Source organism: Oncorhynchus clarkii, chromosome 26, assembly GCF_045791955.1.
Source record: "Oncorhynchus clarkii lewisi isolate Uvic-CL-2024 chromosome 26, UVic_Ocla_1.0, whole genome shotgun sequence".
Lineage (NCBI taxonomy): Eukaryota > Metazoa > Chordata > Actinopteri > Salmoniformes > Salmonidae > Oncorhynchus > Oncorhynchus clarkii.
The window spans coordinates 41,476,114-41,501,645 of record NC_092172.1 but is presented as its reverse complement, the minus strand read 5'-3'; the positions used below and the strand labels follow the sequence as shown (position 1 = coordinate 41,501,645).

General features: G+C 45.9%; 2 protein-coding genes across 3 annotated transcripts in view; one reads left to right on the top strand and one right to left on the bottom strand.

Annotated features, from left to right (window-relative positions):
- The window catches only part of LOC139384890 (DIS3-like exonuclease 1), a 40,610-nt gene extending 29,170 nt beyond the window's left edge, over positions 1 to 11,440 (top strand). Inside the window, exons 13-20 of one of the 2 annotated variants that reach the window (XM_071129791.1) lie at positions 2,278 to 2,356; positions 2,883 to 3,012; positions 4,568 to 4,728; positions 6,803 to 6,957; positions 8,042 to 8,220; positions 8,483 to 8,628; positions 9,080 to 9,251; positions 9,459 to 11,440. In XM_071129791.1, coding sequence (XP_070985892.1) covers positions 2,278 to 2,356; positions 2,883 to 3,012; positions 4,568 to 4,728; positions 6,803 to 6,957; positions 8,042 to 8,220; positions 8,483 to 8,628; positions 9,080 to 9,251; positions 9,459 to 9,827 — 1,391 coding nt within the window. In that variant the 3' untranslated portion in view covers positions 9,828 to 11,440. The remainder of the gene's footprint in view (positions 1 to 2,277; positions 2,357 to 2,882; positions 3,013 to 4,567; positions 4,729 to 6,802; positions 6,958 to 8,041; positions 8,221 to 8,482; positions 8,629 to 9,079; positions 9,252 to 9,458) is intronic. The other variant, XM_071129790.1, reaches the window with a different exon arrangement.
- Positions 11,441 to 12,989: 1,549 nt separating this feature from the next.
- LOC139384790 (TIMELESS-interacting protein-like) lies at positions 12,990 to 25,161 on the bottom strand. Its single transcript, XM_071129671.1, has 8 exons — positions 25,078 to 25,161; positions 22,712 to 22,853; positions 21,837 to 21,930; positions 17,678 to 17,753; positions 17,388 to 17,510; positions 16,771 to 16,834; positions 14,569 to 14,931; positions 12,990 to 14,036 (listed from the first exon to the last, which is right to left on the bottom strand). Exons 2-8 carry the CDS (start codon positions 22,830 to 22,832, stop codon positions 13,387 to 13,389), a joined length of 1,491 nt encoding a protein of 496 aa, XP_070985772.1. The 5' UTR covers positions 22,833 to 22,853; positions 25,078 to 25,161; the 3' UTR covers positions 12,990 to 13,386.
- Positions 25,162 to 25,532: the final 371 nt, after the last annotated feature.

Below are 25,532 nucleotides of genomic sequence, written 5' to 3'. Positions count from 1 at the left end.
TGGAGAGGAGACAGAGGTCCCAGAACTAGGTACCATCATGTTTAATACTGCTCAACGGAGAGGAGGCAGAGGTCCCAGAACTAGGTACCATCATGTTTAATACTGCTCAACGGAGAGGAGGCAGAGGTCCCAGAACTAGGTACCATCATGTTTTAATACTGCTGAATGGAGAGGAGGCAGAGGTCCCAGAACTAGGTACCATCATGTTTTAATACTGCTGAATGGAGAGGAGACAGAGGTCCCAGAACTAGGTACCATCATGTTTTAATACTGCTGAATGGAGAGGAGACAGAGGTCCCAGAACTAGGTACCATCATGTTTTAATACTGCTGAATGGAGAGGAGACAGAGGTCCCAGAACTAGGTACCATCATGTTTTAATACTGCTGAATGGAGAGGAGACAGAGGTCCCAGAACTAGGTACCATCATGTTTTAATACTGCTGAATGGAGAGGAGACAGAGGTCCCAGAACTAGGTACCATCATGTTTTAATACTGCTGAATGGAGAGGAGACAGAGGTCCCAGAACTAGGTACCATCATGTTTTAATACTGCTGAATGGAGAGGAGACAGAGGTCCCAGAACTAGGTACCATCATGTTTTAATACTGCTGAATGGAGAGGAGACAGAGGTCCCAGAACTAGGTACCATCATGTTTTAATACTGCTGAATGGAGAGGAGACAGAGGTCCCAGAACTAGGTACCATCATGTTTTAATACTGCTGAATGGAGAGGAGACAGAGGTCCCAGAACTAGGTACCATCATGTTTTAATAATGCTGAATGGAGAGGAGACAGAGGTCCCAGAACTAGGTCCAATCATGTTTTAATACTGCTGAATGGAGAGGAGACAGTCTAAAGTAGTGGACTACCCTTGTCCAGGCTGTCTAAAGTAGTGCACTACCCTTCTCCAGGCTGTCTAAAGTAGTGCACTACCCTTCTCCAGACTGTCTAAAGTAGTGCACTACCCTTCTCCAGACTGTCTAAAGTAGTGCACTACCCTTCTCCAGGCTGTCTAAAGTAGTGCACTACCCTTCTCCAGACTGTCTAAAGTAGTACACTACCCTTCTCCAGGCTGTCTAAAGTAGTGCACTACCCTTCTCCAGGCTGTCTAAAGTAGTGCACTACCCTTCTCCAGACTGCCTAAAGTAGTGCACTACCCTTCTCCAGACTGCCTAAAGTAGTGCACTACCCTTCTCCAGGCTGTCTAAAGTAGTGCACTACCCTTCTCCAGGCTGTCTAAAGTAGTGCACTACCCTTCTCCAGACTGTCTAAAGTAGTGCACTACTCTTTTCCAGGCTGTCTAAAGTAGTGCACTACCCTTCTCCAGGCTGTCTAAAGTAGTGCACTACCCTTCTCCAGGCTGTCTAAAGTAGTGCACTACCCTTCTCCAGACTGCCTAAAGTAGTGCACTACCCTTCTCCAGACTGTCTAAAGTAGTGCACTACCCTTCTCCAGACTGTCTAAAGTAGTGCACTACCCTTCTCCAGGCTGTCTAAAGTAGTGCACTACCCTTCTCCAGACTGTCTAAAGTAGTGCACTACCCTTCTCCAGACTGTCTAAAGTAGTGCACTACCCTTCTCCAGACTGTCTAAAGTAGTGCACTACCCTTCTCCAGGCTGTCTAAAGTAGTGCACTACCCTTCTCCAGACTGTCTAAAGTAGTGCACTACCCTTCTCCAGACTGTCTAAAGTAGTGCACTACCCTTCTCCAGACTGTCTAAAGTAGTGCACTACCCTTCTCCAGGCTGTCTAAAGTAGTGCACTACCCTTCTCCAGACTGTCTAAAGTAGTGCACTACCCTTCTCCAGACTGTCTAAAGTAGTGCACTACCCTTCTCCAGACTGTCTAAAGTAGTGCACTACCATTCTCCAGACTGTCTAAAGTAGTGCACTACCCTTCTCCAGACTGTCTAAAGTAGTGCACTACCCTTCTCCAGTAGTGCACTACCCTTCTCCATCCAGACTGTCTAAAGTAGTGCACTACCCTTCTCCAGTAGTGCACAACCCTTCTCCAGACTGTCTAAAGTAGTGCACTACCCTTCTCCAGACTGTCTAAAGTAGTGCACTACCCTTCTCCAGACTGTCTAAAGTAGTGCACTACCCTTCTCCAGGCTGTCTAAAGTAGTACACTACCCTTCTCCAGACTGTCTAAAGTAGTGCACTATAGAGGAAATAGAACAGATGTGTTTTTATGTTCTGGTTTAATTCATCTTATTGTGAAGCCAAAGTGATTTCTTCATTGTTTTGTCAATAAAGTTATATTATTATTATTCTATAGCCCAGCTACCACCTGGGGAGAGGGATGCCAAGCTGGCCCAGCTCACCCAGGCCCTGGAGACCCTCACCCACGTGGCCAGGTAGGTACTAGAGGGTTTCTGTTAATCATTGTCTCACCCACGTGGCCAGGTGGGTACTAGAGGGTTTCTGTTAATCATTGTCTCACCCACGTGGCCAGGTGGGTACTAGAGGGTTTCTGTTAATCATTGTCTCACCCACGTGGCCAGGTGGGTACTAGAGGGTTTCTGTTAATCATTGTCTCACCCACGTGGCCAGGTGGGTACTAGAGGGTTTCTGTTAATCATTGTCTCACCCATGTGGCCAGGTAGGTACTAGTGGGTTTCTGTTAATAATTGTCTCACCCACGTGGCCAGGTGGGTACTAGAGGGTTTCTGTTAATCACTGTTTCACCCACGTGGCCAGGTACTAGAGAGGGTTTCTGTTAATCATTGTCTCACCCATGTGGCCAGGTAGGTACTAGAGTGTTGCTGTTAATCATTGTCTCACCCACGTGACCAGGTAGGTACTAGAGAGGGTTTCTGTTAATCATTCTTTAACAATGATTAGATAACACTTCCATAAATGCACCATACATCTGTCCACCAGACAGCTGCGTGCCCAGAGGGACAAGGGAGGAGCGTTGGAGCTGGAGGGGGTAGAGGTGAGGGCGCAGCTGGATGAGGACAGGAACATCACAGCCCTGGTGCCCAGACAGCCACTGGAGGTCCATGAGACGGTGGGGAACAAATCATTGTAGCAACAGACGTTCGAATTCATATTTCTGTTCACTGTTTTCTTGTGCGACAAGACGTTGAAAAAACAACATACATACAATTGTTTGTTGTTGTAATGTTTGACTGTTGTCATGTTTGACTGTTGTAATGTTTGACTGTTGTAATGTTTGACTGTTGTCATGTTTGACTGTTGTCATGTTTGACTGTTGTCATGTTTGACTGTTGTCATGTTTGACTGTTGTAATGTTTGACTGTTGTCATGTTTGACTGTTGTAATGTTTGACTGTTGTAATGTTTGACTGTTGTCATGTTTGACTGTTGTCATGTTTGACTGTTGTAATGTTTGACTGTTGTAATGTTTGACTGTTGTCATGTTTGACTGTTGTCATGTTTGACTGTTGTAACGTTTGTTTTTGTAATGTTTGACTGTTGTAATGTTTGACTGTTGTAATGTTTGACTGTCGTAATGTTTGACTGTCGTAATGTTTGTTGTTGTAATGTTTGACTGTTGTAATGTTTGACTGTTGTAATGTTTGTTTGTTGTAATGTTTGACTGTTGTAATGTTTGACTGTTGTAATGTTTGACTGTTGTAATGTTTGACTGTTGTAATGTTTGACTGTTGTAATGTTTGTTGTTGTAATGTTTGTTGTTGTAATGTTTGACTGTTGTAATGTTTGTTGTTGTAATGTTTGACTGTTGTCATGTTTGACTGTTGTCATGTTTGTTGTTGTAATGTTTGACTGTTGTCATGTTTGACTGTTGTAATGTTTGACTGTTGTAATGTTTGTTGTTGTAATGTTTGTTGTTGTAATGTTTGACTGTTGTCATGTTTGACTGTTGTAATGTTTGACTGTTGTAATGTTTGTTGTTGTAATGTTTGTTGTTGTAATGTTTGTTGTTGTAATGTTTGACTGTTGTCATGTTTGACTGTTGTAATGTTTGACTGTTGTAATGTTTGTTGTTGTAATGTTTGACTGTTGTAATGTTTGACTGTTGTCATGTTTGACTGTTGTCATGTTTGACTGTTGTCATGTTTGACTGTTGTAATGTTTGTTGTTGTCATGTTTGACTGTTTGAATGTTTGAATGTTTGACTGTTGTCATGTTTGACTGTTGTAATGTTTGACTGTTGTAATGTTTGACTGTTGTAATGTTTGACTGTTGTCATGTTTGACTGTTGTAATGTTTGACTGTTGTAATGTTTGACTGTTGTAATGTTTGACTGTTGTAATGTTTGACTGTTGTAATGTTTGACTGTTGTAATGTTTGACTGTTGTAATGTTTGACTGTTGTAATGTTTGACTGTTGTCATGTTTGTTTTTGTAATGTTTGTTGTTGTAATGTTTGACTGTCGTAATGTTTGACTGTTGTAATGTTTGTTGTTGTAATGTTTGACTGTTGTAATGTTTGACTGTTGTAATGTTTGACTGTTGTAACTGACTATTTGAAGAAGTAGAAACCATAGCATGTTCGCCAACGAATCCTGCTTGTCATTCCTATCAAGGAGCTAGCCAATGCACATCCTAGCTAACAAGATGGAGAATGGTGTGTTTCCAGGTGGCAGAGTGCATGATCTATGCCAACCACTGGGTGGCCCGTAAGATCCAGGAGAGTTTCCCCCAGCAGGCCTTGCTGCGCCACCACCCGCCCCCACGCCAGGAGTTCTTCAACCAGCTGCAGGACAGTGCCCGGGCACGCGGCTTCACCATAGATACCAGGTAGACTGTTACTATGGTGTCACTAACTAACCAGCCATTTAACTATACATAGACACCAGGAATACTGTTACTATGGTGTCACTAACTAACCAGCCATTTAACTATACATAGACACCAGGTATACTGTTACTAGGGTGTCACTAACTAACCAGCCATTTAACTATACATAGACACCAGGTATACTGTTACTAACTAACCAGCCATTTAACTATACATAGACACCAGGTACAGGTTATAAGCTGTGTTAATAACACTTCTATTAACTGTGTTATAAGCCGTTGAACTATCGATATATATATATGGATATGCATCGATATGGATATGCATCGATATGGAAATGCATCGATATGGATATGTATGGATATGTAACGATATGGATATGTATGGATATGTATCGATATGGATATGTAACGGTATGGATATGTATGGATATGTATCGATATGGATATGTATGGATATGGATATGTATCGATATGGATATGTATCGATATGTATGGATATGGATATGTATGGATATGGATATGTATCATATGGATATGTATCATATGGATATGTATCGATATGTATGGATATGGATATGTATCATATGGATATGTATCATATGGATATGTATCGATATGGATATGTATGGATATGTATCGATATGGATATGTATGGATATGGATATGTATCATATGGATATGTATCATATGGATATGTATGGATATGGATATGTATCGATATGGATATGTATGGATATGTATCGATATGGATATGTATCGATATGGGTATGTATGGATATGTATCGATATGGATATGTATCGATATGGATATGTGTCGATATGGATATGTATGGATATGTATCGATATGGATATGTATCGATATGGATATGTATGGATATGTATCGATATGGATATGTATCGATATGGATATGTATCGATATGGATATGTATCGATATGGATATGTATCAATATGTATGGATATGGATATGTATCGATATGGATATGTATGGATATGTATCGATATGGATATGTATCGATATGGGTATGTATGGATATGTATCGATATGGATATGTGTCGATATGGATATGTATCGATATGGATATGTATGGATATGTATCGATATGGATATGTATCGATATGGATATGTATGGATATGTATCGATATGGATATGTATCGATATGGATATGTATCGATATGGATATGTATCAATATGTATGGATATGTATGGATATGGATATGTATGGATATGGATATGTATCGATATGGATATGTATGGATATGGATATGTATCGATATGGATATGTATCGATATGGATATGTATGGATATGTATGGATATGGATATGTATCGATATGGATATGTATGGATATGTATCGATATGGATATGTATCGATATGGATATGTATGGATATGGATATGTATCGATATGGATGGATATGTATCGATATGGATATGTATCGATGTGGATATGTATGGATATGGATATGCATCGATATGGATATGTATCGATGTGGATATGTATGGATATGTATCGATATGGATATGTAACGATGTGGATATGTATGGATATGTATCGATATGGATATGTATGGATATGGATATGTATCGATATGGATATGGATATGTATCGATATGGATATGTATCAATATGGATATGTATGGATATGTATCGATATGGATATGTATGGATATGCATCGATATGAATATACATTGATATGGATATGCATCAATATGCATATGTATGGATATGGATATCTATCGATATGGATATGTATGGATATGGATATCTATCGATATGGATATGCATCGATATGGATGGAATTATTATCATCTTTGAACAGAGACGTGGAACATTTCAGACATGTATCATATTAAATATGTCAAAATATTGACTTGCACTTCATGTAGTTTTGCCTTGTGCAATGGAACGAATGGAATACTCCCAAAAGTGAAAACTCCCAAGTATTTGACAAATGTGTTTGATCCCATGTCTGCACACCAGTCAACCAAAAGAACAACTAATTCAAACGTACAGGCTAGATCAAATAGCAGTAAAGTTCAACCCATAACCTTGACTCCCTGTCCCAGGTCAAACAAGGCCCTGGCTGACTCCCTGGACCGGGCCGTGGACCCCCGGGACCCGCTGGTGAACCGGCTGCTGAGGGTGATGGCTACCATGGCCATGTCTAATGCCCTCTACTTCTCTACCGGAGCCTGCCCTGTCGACCAGTACTATCACTATGGTAACTAATGTCCTCAGGACCAGTGCTATCACTATGGTAACTACTGTCCTCAGGACCAGTGCTATCACTATGGTAACTAATGTCCTCAGGACCAGTGCTATCACTATGGTAACTAATGTCCTCAGGACCAGTACTATCACTATGGTAACTAATGTCCTCAGGACCAGTGCTATCACTATGGTAACTAATGTCCTCAGGACCAGTGCTATCACTATGGTAACTAATGTTCTCAGGACCAGTACTATCACTATGGTAACTAATGTCCTCAGGACCAGTACTATCACTATGGTAACTAATGTCATCAGAACCAGTACTATCACTATGGTAACTAATGTCCTCAGAACTAGTAGTATCACTATGGTAACTAATGTCCTCAGGACCAGTGCTATCACTATGGTAACTAATGTCCTCAGGACCAGTACTATCACTATGGTAACTAATGTCCTCAGGACCAGTGCTATCACTATGGTAACTAATGTCCTCAGGACCAGTACTATCACTATGGTAACTAATGTCCTCAGAACTAGTAGTATCACTATGGTAACTAATGTCCTCAGGACCAGTGCTATCACTATGGTAACTACTGTCCTCAGGACCAGTGCTATCACTATGGTAACTACTGTCCTCAGGACCAGTGCTATCACTATGGTAACTAATGTCATCAGGACCAGTGCTATCACTATGGTAACTAATGTCCTCAGGACCAGTACTATCACTATGGTAACTAATGTCCTCAGAACCAGTACTATCACTATGGTAACTAATGTCCTCAGGACCAGTGCTATCACTATGGTAACTAATGTCCTCAGGACCAGTGCTATTACTATGGTAACTAATGTCCTCAAGACCAGTACTATCAGTATGGTTATATCTGGACAGATCTAATCTCAAGGCCCAGGTTATATCTGGACAGATCTACTCTCAGGGCCCAGGTTATATCTAGACAGATCTACTCCCAGGGTCCAGGTTATATCTGGACAGATCTACTCTCAGGGCCCAGGTTATATCTGGACAGGTTTACTCTCAGGGCCCAGGTTATATCTGGACAGAGATAATTTGTTTACCTCTGTGTCTCTTCCTTCAGGTCTGGCTCTGGACCGATACACCCACTTCACCTCTCCCATCCGTCGCTATGCCGACATGATCGTCCACCGCCTGCTCACCGCAGCCATCGCCATGGAGAAGGGGGCGGGGCCAGCCAAGGCCTTAGCCAGTAACAAAGAGTTGGAGGAGGTGGCTCAGCAAATCAACAACAAGAACAGGGTCAGTATTGTAGCAATATCAAACATCCACAATAGCATTAAAAAAGGAAATAAAGATCCAATGAGATAAGAGAAGATATCATTCATCTCCAAACGGACGACTTGGGGGTGATGAAGACCTAAGGGTCAACGTTGTTTCAATAAATGACATGGGAGCATAGAGCACAGTGTGTGGAGTCTTTTACTGTAGAAAATCCCCTATGAGGATGGTTATCTTCTGACATTGACCCCTGAACTCTAACCTCTACCCTCTGACACCCTAGGCAGCACAGCATGCCCAGAAGGTGTCCACAGAGCTATTCCAGTGCCTCTACTTCAGAGAGAAAGACCCAGAGACAGACGAGCGCTGTGTGGCCGACGCGGTCATCTACACCATCAGAGCCAACGGCATGCTGGTCTTCATACCACAGTAAGGTCATAACAGTAAGATCATAACAGTAGAGCTGGTCTTCATATCACAGGAAGGTCATCACAGTAAGGTCATAACAGTAAGATCATAACAGTAGAGCAGGTCTTCATACCACAGTAAGGTCATAACAGTAGAGCTGGTCTTCATATCACAGTAAGGTCATAACAGTAGAGCTGGTCTTCATACCACAGTAAGGTCATAACAGTAGAGCTGGTCCCAGATCAGTTGGTGCTGTCTTACCAACTCATATGGTCCTTGCCAACCAGTAAATCATAGGAGTTGACAAGACAGCACAAATAGATCTGAGACCAGGCTAGCATTGAACTGAGCAAAAACATACAGTAGAAATCACTACAGTGATTTATGTTGAGATATTTCTCAAACAAATATCCATAAATAGGTTGATTTAAAAAGAGTACCGTAACACACTGACAACTGTGTGTGTTCCCAGGTATGGCCTGAAGGGGGCAGTGTACCTGAAGAACAGAGAGGGCCAGGTGGTGAGTGAGAGACAAGATGGAGGATGTGACTGGCAGACTGGTTCTCTACAGAGATACCTGGACCGCATCACTACCACTACTGCTGCTGGCACCTCAACCTTCAACCTGTTCCAACACATCACCGTGAGTTCTACACAATTACTTTAGACTCTTTGTGAATACAGGTCCCGAGGGGGCCCACGTTCCCCATAGAGAGCGATCTTCCCGCAGGATTTTGTTCCCGCCCTACTCTAACACCTCTGATGCGTCTAACCAGCTGCTCCTCAGGCTTCAGGTCTTAACAGATTAACTAATGCTAGTTCTACCCCCCGTCTCCCCTCTTCCCCTCAGGTGCGTATCTCAGTACAACTATCACGTTGTCACTCAGACACAATCCGTCTGGAAGTGGTCAGCAACAGGCCCCACCAGGCCCCCGAGACTCAGGTCCAGACCTCCCAGCCCCAGGGGGCTAGGGGCCGGTCCCAGCTGGTCCAGGAGGTGGTTCGGCAGGCAGAGGAGGCCTCTCAGCAGGCGGAGGAGAAGAGGGGCCGGGCCTCCAAACTGTCCGAGGAGGAGAGAGAGTTCAGACAGAGTAAATGTCCCAACCTCTACTCTCTCCTGGAGGAGGTCAGGGAGCTGGCCTTGCTGGACCTTGCTGCCTGTGGAGCAGGAGGCGGGGGTCTGGGAGCAGCCGCTCAGGCTTGTGCTACATCAGCATAGATGAGGTGGAGAAGTAGGAGGAGGAACAGGTCTGGGAACAGCTGCTCAGCCCTGCAGTACATCAACATGGATGAGATGGTGGAGGAGCAGGAGGAACAACAGGTCTGGGAACAGCTGCTCATCCCTGCGATACATCAACATGGATGAGGTGGTGGTGGAGGAGCAGGAGGAACAACAGGTCTGGGAACAGCTGCTTTGGTCTGCGGTACATCAGCATAGAACTACATAAAACTTCTGATTCTGGGTCAGGTTATTGTGGAGGAGGGGGGCGTTTGAAGAGTAAGGACGTGCAGGAGGCAAAGTAACAGGTCAACATCAGCATCAAACTTTAACACTGACTCAGGATCAGATTGTGGTGCTTTTCATGGACTTAACCAGCATGCAGACAGACCATCTTACTATACATCCTGGGTGTTATCGCCATGGTTACCAGACTCTACTTAGGTACATCTTTAGTCTTATTTGGAAAATGAACAGATGATTGAAGTTGTGAGATGAGATGGATGCATGTAATATTATATACATGAATAACTCTCAACAGGACAGTTACCATAGAAACATCTGGAACAAGCAGCAGCTCTGGTCTCAACAGGACAGTTACCATAGAAACATCTGGAAGAAGCAGCAGCTCTGGTCTCAACAGGACAGTTACCATAGAAACATCTGGAAGAAGCAGCAGCTCTGGTCTCAACAGGACAGTTACCATAGAAACATCTGGAACAAGCAGCAGCTCTGGTCTCAACAGGACAGTTACCATAGAAACATCTGGAACAAGCAGCAGCTCTGGTCTCAACAGGACAGTTACCATAGAAACATCTGGAAGAAGCAGCAGCTCTGGTCTCATCAGGACAGTTACCATAGAAACATCTGGAACAAGCAGCAGCTCTGGTCTCAACAGGACAGTTACCATAGAAACATCTGGAACAAACAGCAGCTCTGGTCTCAACAGGACAGGACAGTTACCATAGAAACATCTGGAACAAGCAGTGGCTCTGGTCTCAACAGGACAGTTACCATAGAAACATCTGGAACAAGCAGTGGCTCTGGTCTCAACAGGACAGTTACCATAGAAACATCTGGAACAAGCAGTGGCTCTGGTCTCAACAGGACAGTTACCATAGAAACAACACCATGAACAAACAGCAGCTCTGGTCTTAACTCAACAGGACAGTTACCATAGAAACAACACCATGAACAAACAGCAGCTCTGGTCTTAACTCAACAGGACAGTTACCATAGAAACAACACCATGAACAAACAGCAGCTCTGGTCTTAACTCAACAGGACAGTTACCATAGAAACAACACCTGGAACAAGCAGCTACAGTTTTTACAAAACATTTCTAATTTTCTGTATTTGTTTGAACACATTTGGGGAGATGTAGAACAGATTCCACACAAATCGATTCTCAGGCCATCGTTTTTACACTGAACTGTATAATGACCTCTGGCACTGAGAACAATGCCATTGTACAGCCTGGTATTGTATTTTAACATAATTATATTTTTGTAATATTTTTGGCAGTTGGTATCTTGTGGAAAAACAAGTATTGTCAAGTGCTCTATTCCACTGTATGTTTTAAATGAATTAAAGTGCATTACCAAACCTGTTGACCAGTGAAATGTTTATTGATCTGGGTGAAGATCGTATCATGCTGTTAAGTCAAATGTCCACAAGGCTCCAGGTAAATACGTTTACATTGTATTTATTTAGGATGGGGAAAAAGGCTAGAATTGATAACGAGAGATTTTTATAAAAGCATTAATACAAGCATGATGCAAGTGACACAGTGATCTGAACAAGAGAGACTAGATGTTTTGAGACACAGTGATCTGAACAAGAGAGACTAGATGTTTGAGACAGTGATCTGAACGAGAGACTAGATGTTTTGAGACAGTGATCTGAACGAGAGACTAGATGTTTTGAGACACAGTGATCTGAACAAGAGAGACTAGATGTTTGAGACACAGTGATCTGAACAAGAGAGACTAGATGTTTGAGACACAGTGATCTGAACAAGAGAGACTAGATGTTTGAGACACAGCGATCTGAACAAGAGAGACTAGATGTTTTGAGACACAGTGATCTGAACAAGAGAGACTAGATGTTTGAGACACAGTGATCGGAACAAGAGAGACTAGATGTTTGAGACACAGTGATCTGAACAAGACAGACTAGATGTTTGAGATCTGCCAGTTCAGGATCACCATTGATACATACAGGGTCCACATGTCCATGTCTCAACCCTTTCTAAATGCCCAAACTACCCCTCTGTATCCCCACTCCTTTAGATCTGAAATGATAGAATAGGTCTCAGTGAAACGAAGCTACAGGAGTGGCTCAGAGTAGACGCCAAGGCTGGTACACTCCTCTTGACGGCCAGGGGGGGGATAAAAATCCTGTCCTTACCCAACACAGAGGGGACAGGGAACCTTAATTAAATAGCCCAGTCCTTACCCAACACAGAGGGGACAGGGAACCTTAATTAAATAGCCCAGTCCTTACCCAACACAGAGGGGACAGGGAACCTTAATTAAATAGCCCTGTCTTTACCCAACACAGAGGGGACAGGGAACCTTAATTAAATAGCCCTGTCTTTACCCAACACAGAGGGGACAGGGAACCTTAATTAAATAGCCCTGTCTTTACCCAACACAGAGGGGACAGGGAACCTTAATTAAATAGCCCTGTCTTTACCCAACACAGAGGGGACAGGGAACCTTAATTAAATAGCCCTGTCTTTCTGTTTTGTATGGCTGGTGATGAGGCGTTTTGTATGGCTGGTGAAGAGGTGTTTATATGGCTGGTGATGAGGCGTTTTGTACGGCTGGTGATGAGGTGTTTTGTATGGCTGGTGATGAGGCGTTTTGTATGGCTGGTGATGAGGTGTTTTGTATGGCTGGTGATGAGGCGTTTTGTACGGCTGGTGATGAGGCGTTTTGTACGGCTGGTGATGAGGCGTTTTGTACGGCTGGTGATGAGGCGTTTTGTACGGCTGGTGATGAGGCGTTTTGTACGGCTGGTGATGAGGCGTTTTGTACGGCTGGTGATGAGGCGTTTTGTACGGCTGGTGATGAGGTGTTTTGTATGGCTGGTGATGAGGTGTTTTGCTCAGAAAAGCAACAGGGAAAGGAAACAGGAAATCAGCTCCACAACAGAATGTTTGGCCCATATGGCAACATTTATTAAAGAGTAAAAATGGTTGACAACACATGACAATGTTTTAGATTTGTATAAACTTAATTGAAAGTGTACTTGAACAGAGAGAAAACATCCTCGGATGAGTTGTCAGTCCTAGAAGACAGCGTCCCTTGGTGCTGGGTGAGTATGTATGCTGACAGTTGGAGCCATGGATGTGGAGGGAGTCAGCGGTTCTGTGTGTGTCTCAGGCACTGCTGTCGTTGCTCATCAAAGGAACAGGGCTGGCTACTGCTCCCTCACACACCAGGGAGTCAGCGGTTCTGTGTGTGTCTCAGGCCCTGCTGTCGTTGCTCATCTCAGGAACAGGGCTGGCTACTGCTCCCTCACACACCAGGGAGTCCGCGGTTCTGTGTGTGTCTCAGGCCCTGCTGTCGTTGCTCATCTCAGGAACAGGGCTGGTTACTGCTCCCTCACACACCATGGAGGGTCCGTCTGCTGACTGGGTGGCCATCTCCTGGGACTGGGAGGTAGATGGTCCGTCTGCTGACTGGGTGGAGGCCATCTCCTGGGACTGGGAGGTAGATGGTCCGTCTGCTGACTGGGTGGCCATCTCCTGGGACTGGGAGGTAGATGGTCCGTCTACTGACTGGGTGGAGGCCATCTCCTGGGACTGGGAGGTAGATGGTCCGTCTGCTGACTGGGTGGAGGCCATCTCCTGGGACTGGGAGGTAGAGTGTCCGTCTGCTGACTGGGTGGCCATCTCCTGGGACTGGGAGGTAGATGGTCCGTCTGCTGACTGGGTGGCCATCTCCTGGGACTGGGAGGTAGATGGTCCGTCTGCTGACTGGGTGGCCATCTCCTGGGACTGGGAGGTAGATGGTCCGTCTGCTGACTGGGTGGCCATCTCCTGGGACTGGGAGGTAGATGGTCCGTCTGCTGACTGGGTGGCCATCTCCTGGGACTGGGAGGTAGATGGTCCGTCTGCTGACTGGCTGGAGGCCATCTCCTGGGACTGAGAGGTAGATGGTCCGTCTGCTGACTGGCTGGAGGCCATCTCCTGGGAGCCATCTGAGAGAGGGAGGGAGACACTTTGTCCTCCATCAAGGGTAAAATGGAAATGTATGTATTGGATTGTCAGTGTGATTGACAGGGTCAGCGCATCACTGATCTACAAATCATCTCGCATCCCAAATAGATTAGTGATTGTGCCTTGATCAGGCCGATCCTCACCAACAAGCTCAATGTCAGGTAGTTTAGATGTTTTGCACTGTACAAAATGTCTGCCTGAGTGTGATGTCGTGTCTGACCTGTGTGTTGCTGCATGCGGGCCAGTCTCCTCTCTGAGTGTGATGTCGTGTCTGACCTGTGTGTTGCTGCATGCGGGCCAGTCTCCTCTCTGAGTGTGATGTCGTGTCTGACCTGTGTGTTGCTGCATGCGGGCCAGTCTCCTCTCTGAGTGTGATGTCGTGTCTGACCTGTGTGTTGCTGCATGCGGGCCAGTCTCCTCTCTGAGTGTGATGTCGTGTCTGACCTGTGTGTTGCTGCATGTCTGACCTGTGTGTTGCTGCGTGTCTGACCTGTGTGTTGCTGCGTGTCTGACCTGTGTGTTGCTGCATGCGGGCCAGTCTCCTCTCCAAGGCAAGCCGTTTGTTGAGTTCTATACGTCTCTGCTGTTCCTCTGTCAGGGAGGGGGCTGGGGTGGAGTGGACCGGGCCAGCCTGCGAGGAAGGGAACAGGGAGGGGGCTGGGGTGGAGTGGACCGGGCCAGCCTGAGAGGAAGGGAACAGGGAGGGGGCTGGGGTGGAGTGGACCGGGCCAGCCTGAGAGGAAGGGAACAGGGAGGGGGCTGGGGTAGAGGGGACCCGTCCTGAGGGGTCTTCAGCGAAACCTCCGTCTCCAAACGGGTCTGGGTCGTCATGGTTGACGACACGCCCGTCTCTCGACGCTGCGGTGTCGTCCTCACCTGGATCAATGGATGTGTCAGATAAAATACTGAATGGCCAAATCTCATTTTGTAAAATCAGTTCATGACCGCTATAAACCAATACAAATCTACTACTACATCAAATCTACCCCTAGACACTACTACTACTATTGATCTGGGACTGTCATATCTACCTCTAGACAATACTACTACTATTGATCTGGGACTGTGTTATATCTACCTCTAGACACTACTATTGATCTGGGACTGTCATATCTACCTCTAGACAATACTACTACTATTGATCTGGGACTGTGTCATATCTACCTCTAGACAATACTATTGATCTGGGACTGTGTCATATCTACCTCTAGACACTACTATTGATCTGGGACTGTGTCATATCTACCTCTAGATAATACTACTATTGATCTGGGACTGTGTCATATCTACCTCTAGACACTACTATTGATCTGGGACTGTGTTATATCTACCTCTAGACAATACTACTACTATTGATCTGGGACTGTGTCATATCTACCTCTAGACACTACTATTGATCTGGGACTGTGTTATATCTACCTCTACACACTACTATTGATCTGGGACTGTGTCATATCTACCTCTAGACACTACTACTACTATTGATCTGGGACTGAGTCAAATCTACCTCTAGATAATACTATTGATCTGGGACTGTGTCATATCTACCTCTAGACACTACTATTGATCTGGGACTGTCATATCTACCTCTAGACACTACTACTACTATTGATCTGGGACTGTGTCATATCTACCTCTAGACACTACTACTACTATTGATCTGGGACTGTGTTATATCTACCTCTACACACTACTATTGATCTGGGACTGTGTCATATCTACCTCTAGACACTACTACTACGATTGATCTGGGACTGTGTCATATCTACCTCTAGACAATACTACTACTATTGATCTGGGACTGTGTTATATCTACCTCTAGACACTACTATTGATATGGGACTGTGTTATATCTACCTCTAGACACTACTATTGATCTGGGACTGTGTCATATCTACCTCTAGACACTACTATTGATCTGGGACTGTGTCATATCTACCTCTAGACACTACTACTACTATTGATCTGGGACTGTGTTATATCTACCTCTAGACAATACTACTACTATTGATCTGGGACTGTGTTATATCTACCTCTAGACACTACTACTACTATTGATCTGGGACTGTGTCATATCTACCTCTAGACAATACTACTAATATTGATCTGGGACTGTGTCATATCTACCTCTAGACAATACTATTGATCTGGGACTGTGTCATATCTACCTCTAGACACTACTATTGATCTGGGACTGTGTTATATCTACCTCTAGACACTACTATTGATCTGGGACTGTGTCATATCTACCTCTAGACAATACTATTGATCTGGGACTGTGTCATATCTACCTCTAGACACTACTATTGATCTGGGACTGTGTTATATCTACCCCTAGACACTACTATTGATCTGGGACTGTGTTATATCTACCTCTAGACACTACTATTGATCTGGGACTGTGTTATATCTACCTCTAGACACTACTATTGATCTGGGACTGTGTCATATCTACCCCTAGACACTACTATTGATCTGGGACTGTGTTATATCTACCTCTAGACACTACTATTGATGTATGTATGTACTGTATGTGTGAAGCGTCTCAGAGTAGGAGTTCTGATCTCGGATCAGGTCCTCCCTGTACGTATAATCTTATTCACTGTTGTGTACAAGGCAAAACTGATCCTAAAATCAGCACTCCCACTCTGAGTCACTTGACACGTAGTGAATCCTTTCTAACACTAAATGTAGTTGGTGACGTTGTCCTCTCACCGTCGTCTCCTATGAAGTCTTCATGTGTTAGCGGCATGTCCAACCGTATTCTCTTGAGACACGTCTGAGAAAACAAAACATTCAGACCTTACGACTTCCACGGACACCACCACACCTCCAGATGTTGGTTAGAACAACAAGGGCCTGTCAGTCTGACCTGGGTGTTGGTTATAACAACAAGGGCCTGTCAGTCTGACCTGCATGTTGGTTATAACAACAAGGCCCTGTCAGTCTGACCTGCATGTTGGTTATAACAACAAGGGCCTGTCAGTCTGACCTGCATGTTGGTTATAACAACAAGGGCCTGTCAGTCTGACCTGGATGTTGGTTATAACAACAAGGGCCTGTCAGTCTGGCCTGCATGTTGGTTATAACAACAAGGGCCTGTCAGTCTGATCTGGATGTTGGTTATAACAACAAGGGCCTGTCAGTCTGACCTGGATGTTGATTATAACAACAAGGGCCTGTCAGTCTGACCTGGGTGTTGATTAGAACAACAAGGGCGTGTCAGTCTGACCTGGGTGTTGGTTATAACAACAAGGGCCTGTCAGTCTGACCTGCTTGTTGGTTATAACAACAAGGGCCTGGTTATAACAACAAGGGCGTGTCAGTCTGACCTGGACTTCTTTCTTGCTGCCCAGCGTCTCCAGTTTGTCTATGAAGTCTTCAAACGGTAGTTTGGGGTACAGCCTGTGAGCCCAGTTCTCCATCCTCTGCATCAGCACCCGCAAGTCCTCAGCCTGGTGGGAAACACACATACATCAACACCCTTTGGCTGCTGTGGGAGTCAACTGGATAACCTTTGGGCAAACATTGATGCCTTTCACTTTGAGTAAAAAAAACCCAGACGAAACAGACCCATCTGCCCAACAGAGACACAATACTTGAATCTGCCGTTAGCCTTTACCTCGTGTCCTTTGCCTATGAACTGAACGTTGTCAAACAGGCTGCGAAGAGCCGGAAGTCCTCTTTCTGATGTCAGCCTGGAGTAAAACATGTCAACAAAAACACCGGCTATTCAACTTCCACACATCAAACAGCTCTGCAATGTTGCTGCAAAGACAAAAGAGAATCAACAATGACTTGATCATCAAAACCTTTGTGGGTTTTTTTTTTTTTTAAGTCCTTCGGTTGTAACAGAACAGGGACAATATGCCAAAACCAGACATCGATTTTCATGGTCGGGCATAAATGAGCGTTTGGATTAGGAAAGTTCTCTCTCTCTCATGACCTGTACAAGCTATAATGTTGAATAAAATTATATTTGAACTTGATTTACCGGTATTCTGTGTGGTTGGTCCTTTTGCAGGTAGGAACGTGAGACAATGACTATGTTTACATCGGTTTTTAAATATTTGATATTATTTATTGATATTAAACTGATTGTGTCAGAAGGTCGAGTATGGCATTAGTCATGTAAACACCTTACTCTGCTTTTCTTAAATCGGCGTGAGGTCATAATTGAAGTAAACATACGCCAATTAAAACACCTGCTTTTCTGAGCAGTCTTTCAAATGATTAGGACGTGTAAACACCTTAAACCGGCGTCCCAGTGGTGTGTTTGATCTGCACCTGTGCTGACACCAGCCGAGAGCCTCCCTCTTGTTCCAGTGGTGTGTTTGATCTGCACCTGTGCTGACACCAGCCGAGAGCCTCCCTCTTTAGTGAAGTGGTGTTTGATCTGCACCTGTGCTGACACCAGCCGAGAGCCTCCCTCTTTAGTGAAGTGGTGTGTTTGATCTGCACCTGTGCTGACACCAGCCGAGAGCCTCCCTTTTTAGTGAAGTGGTGTGTTTGATCTGCACCTGTGCTGACACCAGCCGAAAGCCTCCCTCTTTAGTGAAGTGGTGTGTTTGATCTGCACCTGTGCTGACACCAGCCGAAAGCCTCCCTCTTTAGTGAAGTGGTGTGTTTGATCTGCACCTGTGCTGACACCAGCCGAGAGCCTCCCTCTTTAGTGAAGTGGTGTGTTTGATCTGCACCTGTGCTGACACCAGCCGAGAGCCTCCCTCTTGTTCCAGTGGTGTGTTTGATCTGCACCTGTGCTGACACCAGCCAAGAGCCTCCTTCTTTAGTGAAGTGGTGTGTTTGATCTGCACCTGTGCTGACACCAGCCGAGAGCCTCCCTCTTTAGTGAAGTGGTGTGTTTGATCTGCACCTGTGCTGACACCAGCCGAGAGCCTCCCTCTTTAGTGAAGTGGTGTTTGATCTGCACCTGTGCTGACACCAGCCGAGAGCCTCCCTCTTTAGTGAAGTGGTGTGTTTGATCTGCACCTGTGCTGACACCAGCCGAGAGCCTCCCTCTTTAGTGAAGTGGTGTGTTTGATCTGCACCTGTGCTGACACCAGCCGAGAGCCTCCCTCTTGTTCCAGTGGTGTGTTTGATCTGCACCTGTGCTGACACCAGCCGAGAGCCTCCCTCTTTAGTGAAGTGGTGTGTTTGATCTGCACCTGTGCTGACACCAGCCGAGAGCCTCCCTCTTGTTCCAGTGGTGTGTTTGATCTGCACCTGTGCTGACACCAGCCAAGAGCCTCCCTCTTTAGTGAAGTGGTGTGTTTGATCTGCACCTGTGCTAACACCAGCCGAGAGCCTCCCTCTTGTTCCAGTGGTGTGTTTGATCTGCACCTGTGCTGACACCAGCCGAGAGCCTTCCTCTTTAGTGAAGGGGTGTGTTTGATCTGCACCTGTGCTGACACCAGCCGAGAGCCTCCCTCTTTAGTGAAGTGGTGTGTTTGATCTGCACCTGTGCTGACACCAGCCGAGAGCCTCCCTCTTGTTTCAGTGGTGTGTTTGATCTGCACCTGTGCTGACACCAGCCGAGAGCCTCCCTCTTTAGTGAAGTGAGTTAGGAACAACTGAATATACATACGGGTTTTAGAAATAGTTCTCACGTACAAACTTTATAATGTCCCAACTCAGAATCAAATATGCTTCTCAAAAAAATAACATGTTCGCTGTGGTAGAATGTTAATTTAGACTGGTGATGTTCTGCATTTATCACAGAGACGTCAGGGAGCCTTTTTCAGACGTCTCCGTGGAAACAGGGTTATTAGGGAAAATCATTCTTACAAAGCATGTAAACATTTTTAAATTGAACCATTATAATTTGACTATCCATAATAAATCACATTATTAGTGTGTATGTAACCGTACTCAGTATATCCACAGGAAAGTAGAATTACACAACTGTTCAAATCACTGGTTGTGCGTTCATATGTCACCTGATGCATGCAGGAGACACATGCACCCTAGCCCAGCCTGTTGACATGGTTCTGCTACATGCACACTGGCCCAGCCTGTTGACATGGTTCTGCTACATGCACCCTAGCCCAGCCTGTTGACATGGTTCTGCTACATGCACACCGGCCCAGCCTGTTGACATGGTTCTGCTACATGCACACCGGCCCAGCCTGTTGACATGGTTCTGCTACATGCACACTGGCCCAGCCTGATCACATGGTTCTGCTACATGCACACTGGCCCAGCCTGTTGACATGGTTCTGCTACATGCACACTGGCCCAGCCTGTTGACATGGTTCTGCTACATGCACACTGGCCCAGCCTGTTGACATGGTTCTGCTACATGCACACTGGCCCAGCCTGTTCACATGGTTCTGCTACATGCACACTGGCCCAGCATGTTCACATGGTTCTGCTACATGCACACTGGCCCAGCCTGTTCACATGGTTCTGCTACATGCACACTGGCCCAGCCTGTTGACATGGTTCTGCTACATGCACACTGGCCCAGCCTGTTGACATGGTTCTGCTACATGCACACTGGCCCAGCCTGTTGACATGGTTCTGCTACATGCACACTGGCCCAGCCTGTTGACATGGTTCTGCTACATGCACACTGGCCCAGCCTGTTGACATGGTTCTGCTACATGCACACTGGCCCAGCCTGTTCACATGGTTCTGCTACATGCACACTAGCCCAGCCTGTTGACATGGTTCTGCTACATGCACACTGGCCCAGCCTGTTGACATGGTTCTGCTACATGCACACTGGCCCAGCCTGTTCACATGGTTCTGCTACATTCACACTGGCCCAGCCTGTTCACATGGTTCTGCTACATGCACACTGGCCCAGCCTGTTCACATGGTTCTGCTACATGCACACTGGCCCAGCCTGTTGACATGGTTCTGCTACATGCACACTGGCCCAGCCTGTTGACATGGTTCTGCTACATGCACACTGGCCCAGCCTGTTCACATGGTTCTGCTACATGCACACTGGCCCAGCCTGTTGACATGGTTCTGCTACATGCACACTGGCCCAGCCTGTTGACATGGTTCTGCTACATGCACACTGGCCCAGCCTGTTGACATGGTTCTGATACATGCACACTAGCCCAGCCTGTTGACATGGTTCTGATACATGCACACTAGCCCAGCCTGTTCACATGGTTCTGCTACATGCACACTGGCCCAGCCTGTTGACATGGTTCTGCTACATGCACACTGGCCCAGCCTGTTCACATGGTTCTGCTACATGCACACTGGCCCAGCCTGTTCACATGGTTCTGCTACATGCACACTGGCCCAGCCTGTTGACATGGTTCTGCTACATGCACTCTGGCCCAGCCTGTTGACATGGTTCTGCTACATGCACACTGGCCCAGCCTGTTCACATGGTTCTGCTACATGCACACTGGCCCAGCCTGTTCACATGGTTCTGCTACATGCACACTGGCCCAGCCTGTTGACATGGTTCTGCTACATGCACACTGGCCCAGCCTGTTCACATGGCTCTGCTACATGCACACTGGCCCAGCCTGTTGACATGGTTCTGCTACATGCACACTGGCCCAGCCTGTTGACATGGTTCTGCTACATGCTTCATGTAATAGAAATCTGAACACACTACCAGCGCTTTGATCAGTTGATGTAATTATTAACTTTCCTGTGAAATATTTTATCTCACATTTCTACCATCAAATCGACCAGCCACACAGACAACCGGTAAAGTACGTGACAATATTATTTTATTCAACATTCTGGCCTGTAGAGGTTCCTGATCCAAATGCTCATTTATGCCTGTCTCCAGGCTAATACACACGTACCTCTGAGAGTCCAGTTTCGGCTGTGGTCTCTTGACGCCTCTCCTCTTGGCAACAGGGACTTCGGCCAGCTTGGAGATCTCTCCTCCCTCCTCCCCTGAACAACATCAACAGCCATCAATGGAAAGTATATCTACCTATTATATTGTCTGTGATGTCAGTAAGCAGGAAGTCTCCCAGCTGTGTATATAATAACAATAATAATAATAATGATGTCTTCTCTATATCTACCCATTATATTGTCCGTGATGTCAGTAAGCAGGAAGTCTCCAAGCTGTGTATATAATAACAATAATAATGATGTCTTATCTATATCTACCCATTATATGGGGCGGCAGGGTAGCCTAGTGGTTAGAGCGTTGGACTAGTAACTGGAAGGTTGCAAGTTCAAACCCCCGAGCTGACAAGGTACAAATCTGTCATTCTGCCCCTGAACAGGCAGTTCCTAGGCCGTCATTGAAACTAAGAATTTGTTCTTAACTGACTTGCCTAGTTAAATAAAGGTAAAATAAAAAATAAAGACAAGGTACAAATTTGTCGTTCTGCCCCTGAACAGGCAGTTCCTAGGCCGTCATTGAAAATAAGAATTTGTTCTTAACTGACTTGCCTAGTTAAATAAAGGTAAAATAAAAAATAAAATATTGTCTGTGATGTCAGTAAGCAGGAAGTCTCCCAGCTGTGTATATAATAATAGTAATAATGATGATGATGTCATATCAGTCTACCTGTAGACACACAGGTTTGTGTTGGGTATTGTGTGTCTAGTCTGGTCCCAGATCATCATAAGCATGACAGCAACCATGGCAGTCGGCAAAATAACACAACCCGATCTGGAACCAGGCTAGGTACTGGTGAGCTACAGTTGTCATTGTCCTCACCTGTAAAAGGATCTCCTCCCTCTCCTGGTGAGAAGGGAGGGGGAAGAGGAGGAAAGGTCTCGTCATCTGTGTTGTCATAGTCAGGAATGTCAAACAAGCCATTCTCCATTGGATCAACCATGGTTCCTTTATCACTGGGCTCCTGCAAGGAAGAAGAGGGGGATTACATGTGACGTTTTATAGTCGTGTTTACGAGTACAGTGAAATGCCTTTCTTGACAACTCTTTCCCCAACAATGCAGTAATCAATATATAGCACTATAAAATATATAAAAACACAAGCAATAAGACGGGAAAGAAGGTAAGCTATATGTACAGCTACCATAACTTCACCGAGCTCTCCTGTCTCCCCCTACTGTCGTCGGCTCTCCTGCCTCCCCCCACTGTCGCCGTCCCTCCTGCCTCCCCCCTACAGTCGCCGGCCCTCCTGCCTCCCCCCTACAGTCGCCGGCCCTCCTGCCTCCCCCCTACAGTCGCCGGCCCTCCTGCCTCCCCCCTACAGTCGCCGGCCCTCCTGCCTCCCCCCTACAGTCGCCGGCCCTCCTGCCTCCCCCCTACAGTCGCCGGCCCTCCTGCCTCCCCCCTACAGTCGCCGGCCCTCCTGCCTCCCCCCTACAGTCGCCGGCCCTCCTGCCTCCCCCCTACAGTCGCCGTCCCTCCTGCCTCCCCCCTACAGTCGCCGGCCCTCCTGCCTCCCCCCTACAGTCGCCGGCCCTCCTGCCTCCCCCCTACAGTCGTCGGCCCTCCTGCCTCCCCCCTACAGTCGTCGGCCCTCCTGCCTACAGTCGTCGGCCCTCCTGCCTACAGTCGCCGGCCCTCCTGCCTACAGTCGCCGGCCCTCCTGCCTACAGTCGCCGGCCCTCCTGCCTACAGTCGCCGGCCCTCCTGCCTACAGTCGTCGGCCCTCCTGCCTACAGTCGTCGGCCCTCCTGCCTACAGTCGTCGGCCCTCCTGCCTACAGTCGTCGGCCCTCCTGCCTACAGTCGTCGGCCCTCCTGCCTACAGTCGTCGGCCCTCCTGCCTCCCCCCTACAGTCGTCGGCCCTCCTGCCTCCCCCCTACAGTCGTCGGCCATTCTGCCTCCCCCCTACAGTCGTCTGCCGGCCATTCTTCCTCCCCCCTACAGTCGTCTGCCGGCCATTCTGCCTCCCCCTACAGTCGTTTGCCGGCCATTCTGCCTCCCCCTACAAACCTAACGTTGTTTAATGTTTGGAAAATTGAATAATCGTCACTTGCGATATGGCATTGGAAACATGTGTTATACAGGGCCAAGACCCCGCATCCCGTCTGCTGTGTATCGGGGAAACCGTGCCCGACAAACTGGGGCGAAGGACTCTGTCTACAGGCGTGTACTATCTATAGTTAGCTACCGTTGTCCCCATCGCTTCCTTCTTATGTGGGATTTATCGGCATCCCAACGTTATGGTGTATTACCGACACCTACTGTACTGGAGAGCCTCTGCCTACCAGAGTCATAGCTTTAAAATTGACAAATAGAAGAACAAACAGGGGTTCCTGCAGCAGTTTTGAACAGCTATGGGTGCCTCTATCCGATGAACCTACACTTCCACACAGGTGTTGGAGCATGGTATATGGCTAATTAGCACAGGTTGTTGCCTCGTAAACAAGCGTAAACAAGCGCTGTGACATGGAGAAATGACCGTGTGGGGAACACTAACAGGGCACGTATCAACTACATTCTGACACATGTCTCGCTGATATGAAAGATAAGGTCCTTATATTCTTCCAAAACAGCGACGCGTGTTAAATGTTCAGACTGAGCGTTGGGATCTTAAAACTCCCTCCTTGTAGAAAATCAAATAAAATCAAATCAAAACGCCTTCATCCAATGACTTATGTGTAATGTATTAGAACAGAGTCATGATCCAAGAACTAAGAGACATTTTGTAACACTGGCTTCTGCACCGGACTTACAGCCAGTGTCGTTCTTGACTTTTACAAGCTAATGTTAGCTAATAACTTACCGACTGGTTGGCTCACATTATATGACCTAACTTAGCCAAGGTAGCTAACTAGGTGCAATATTAGCTACACACATCAAAGTGTGAGGAATCAACGTTTACAACACATATAAACAGACAGTCGTAACCCGAATAAAAACCCAGGCTTCTAGATAGATTGGCTAGCAGCTAACTTAATTTATCCAGGTTTCATGAGTAACCTACTGTAGATATATAGTGTAGTAGTTCGTTACCGCGCTATGCTAGCTAGTTGTTGTTGTTTGTTGCGGGGAAACTGATAAGATTCAACAAATTAAGCGACATCCCATCAATGTGATGCGGGAAATATATCATAAGACAGTGTCGTCGTTAGTACGTGGAGAATAACTATAGCCGGGGCACTTTACCTGGCAAATAAACAGTTGCTATTCCAGCTGCTCCTGTGTTATTTTTGTTCGTCCACTCTTGTCTTCTGCCGGGTTTTTTACAATGAACCAATCAACTGTTTGCTTCCTTGTACCAAGAGCCAGTCATGTGTCGTCAAAACTATCCGTTCGTGTTGGGAATAGAAACGTTTTTTTGAGGTTACACTGCCCTCTTCTGTATATGTCTGGAATGTTATGTAAGTGACTGTGTAATGGCAATGTTGTTTTGTTGATTTCCACCTTATTAGACATAGCTACCAAAGTAACTGCTTTTAACAAACTGTTGGCCTATTCTAACTGTTTTGTTTCAATCAAAGCATACATTTTACCTAGTGGCGTGCCACATGAGAGAAATGCGACCATTCGCACAATCAACCTGAAATTACGTGGTGTTTTTTGTTGTTGTCTTGGAGTAGCGTAATACTATGCTATTATAT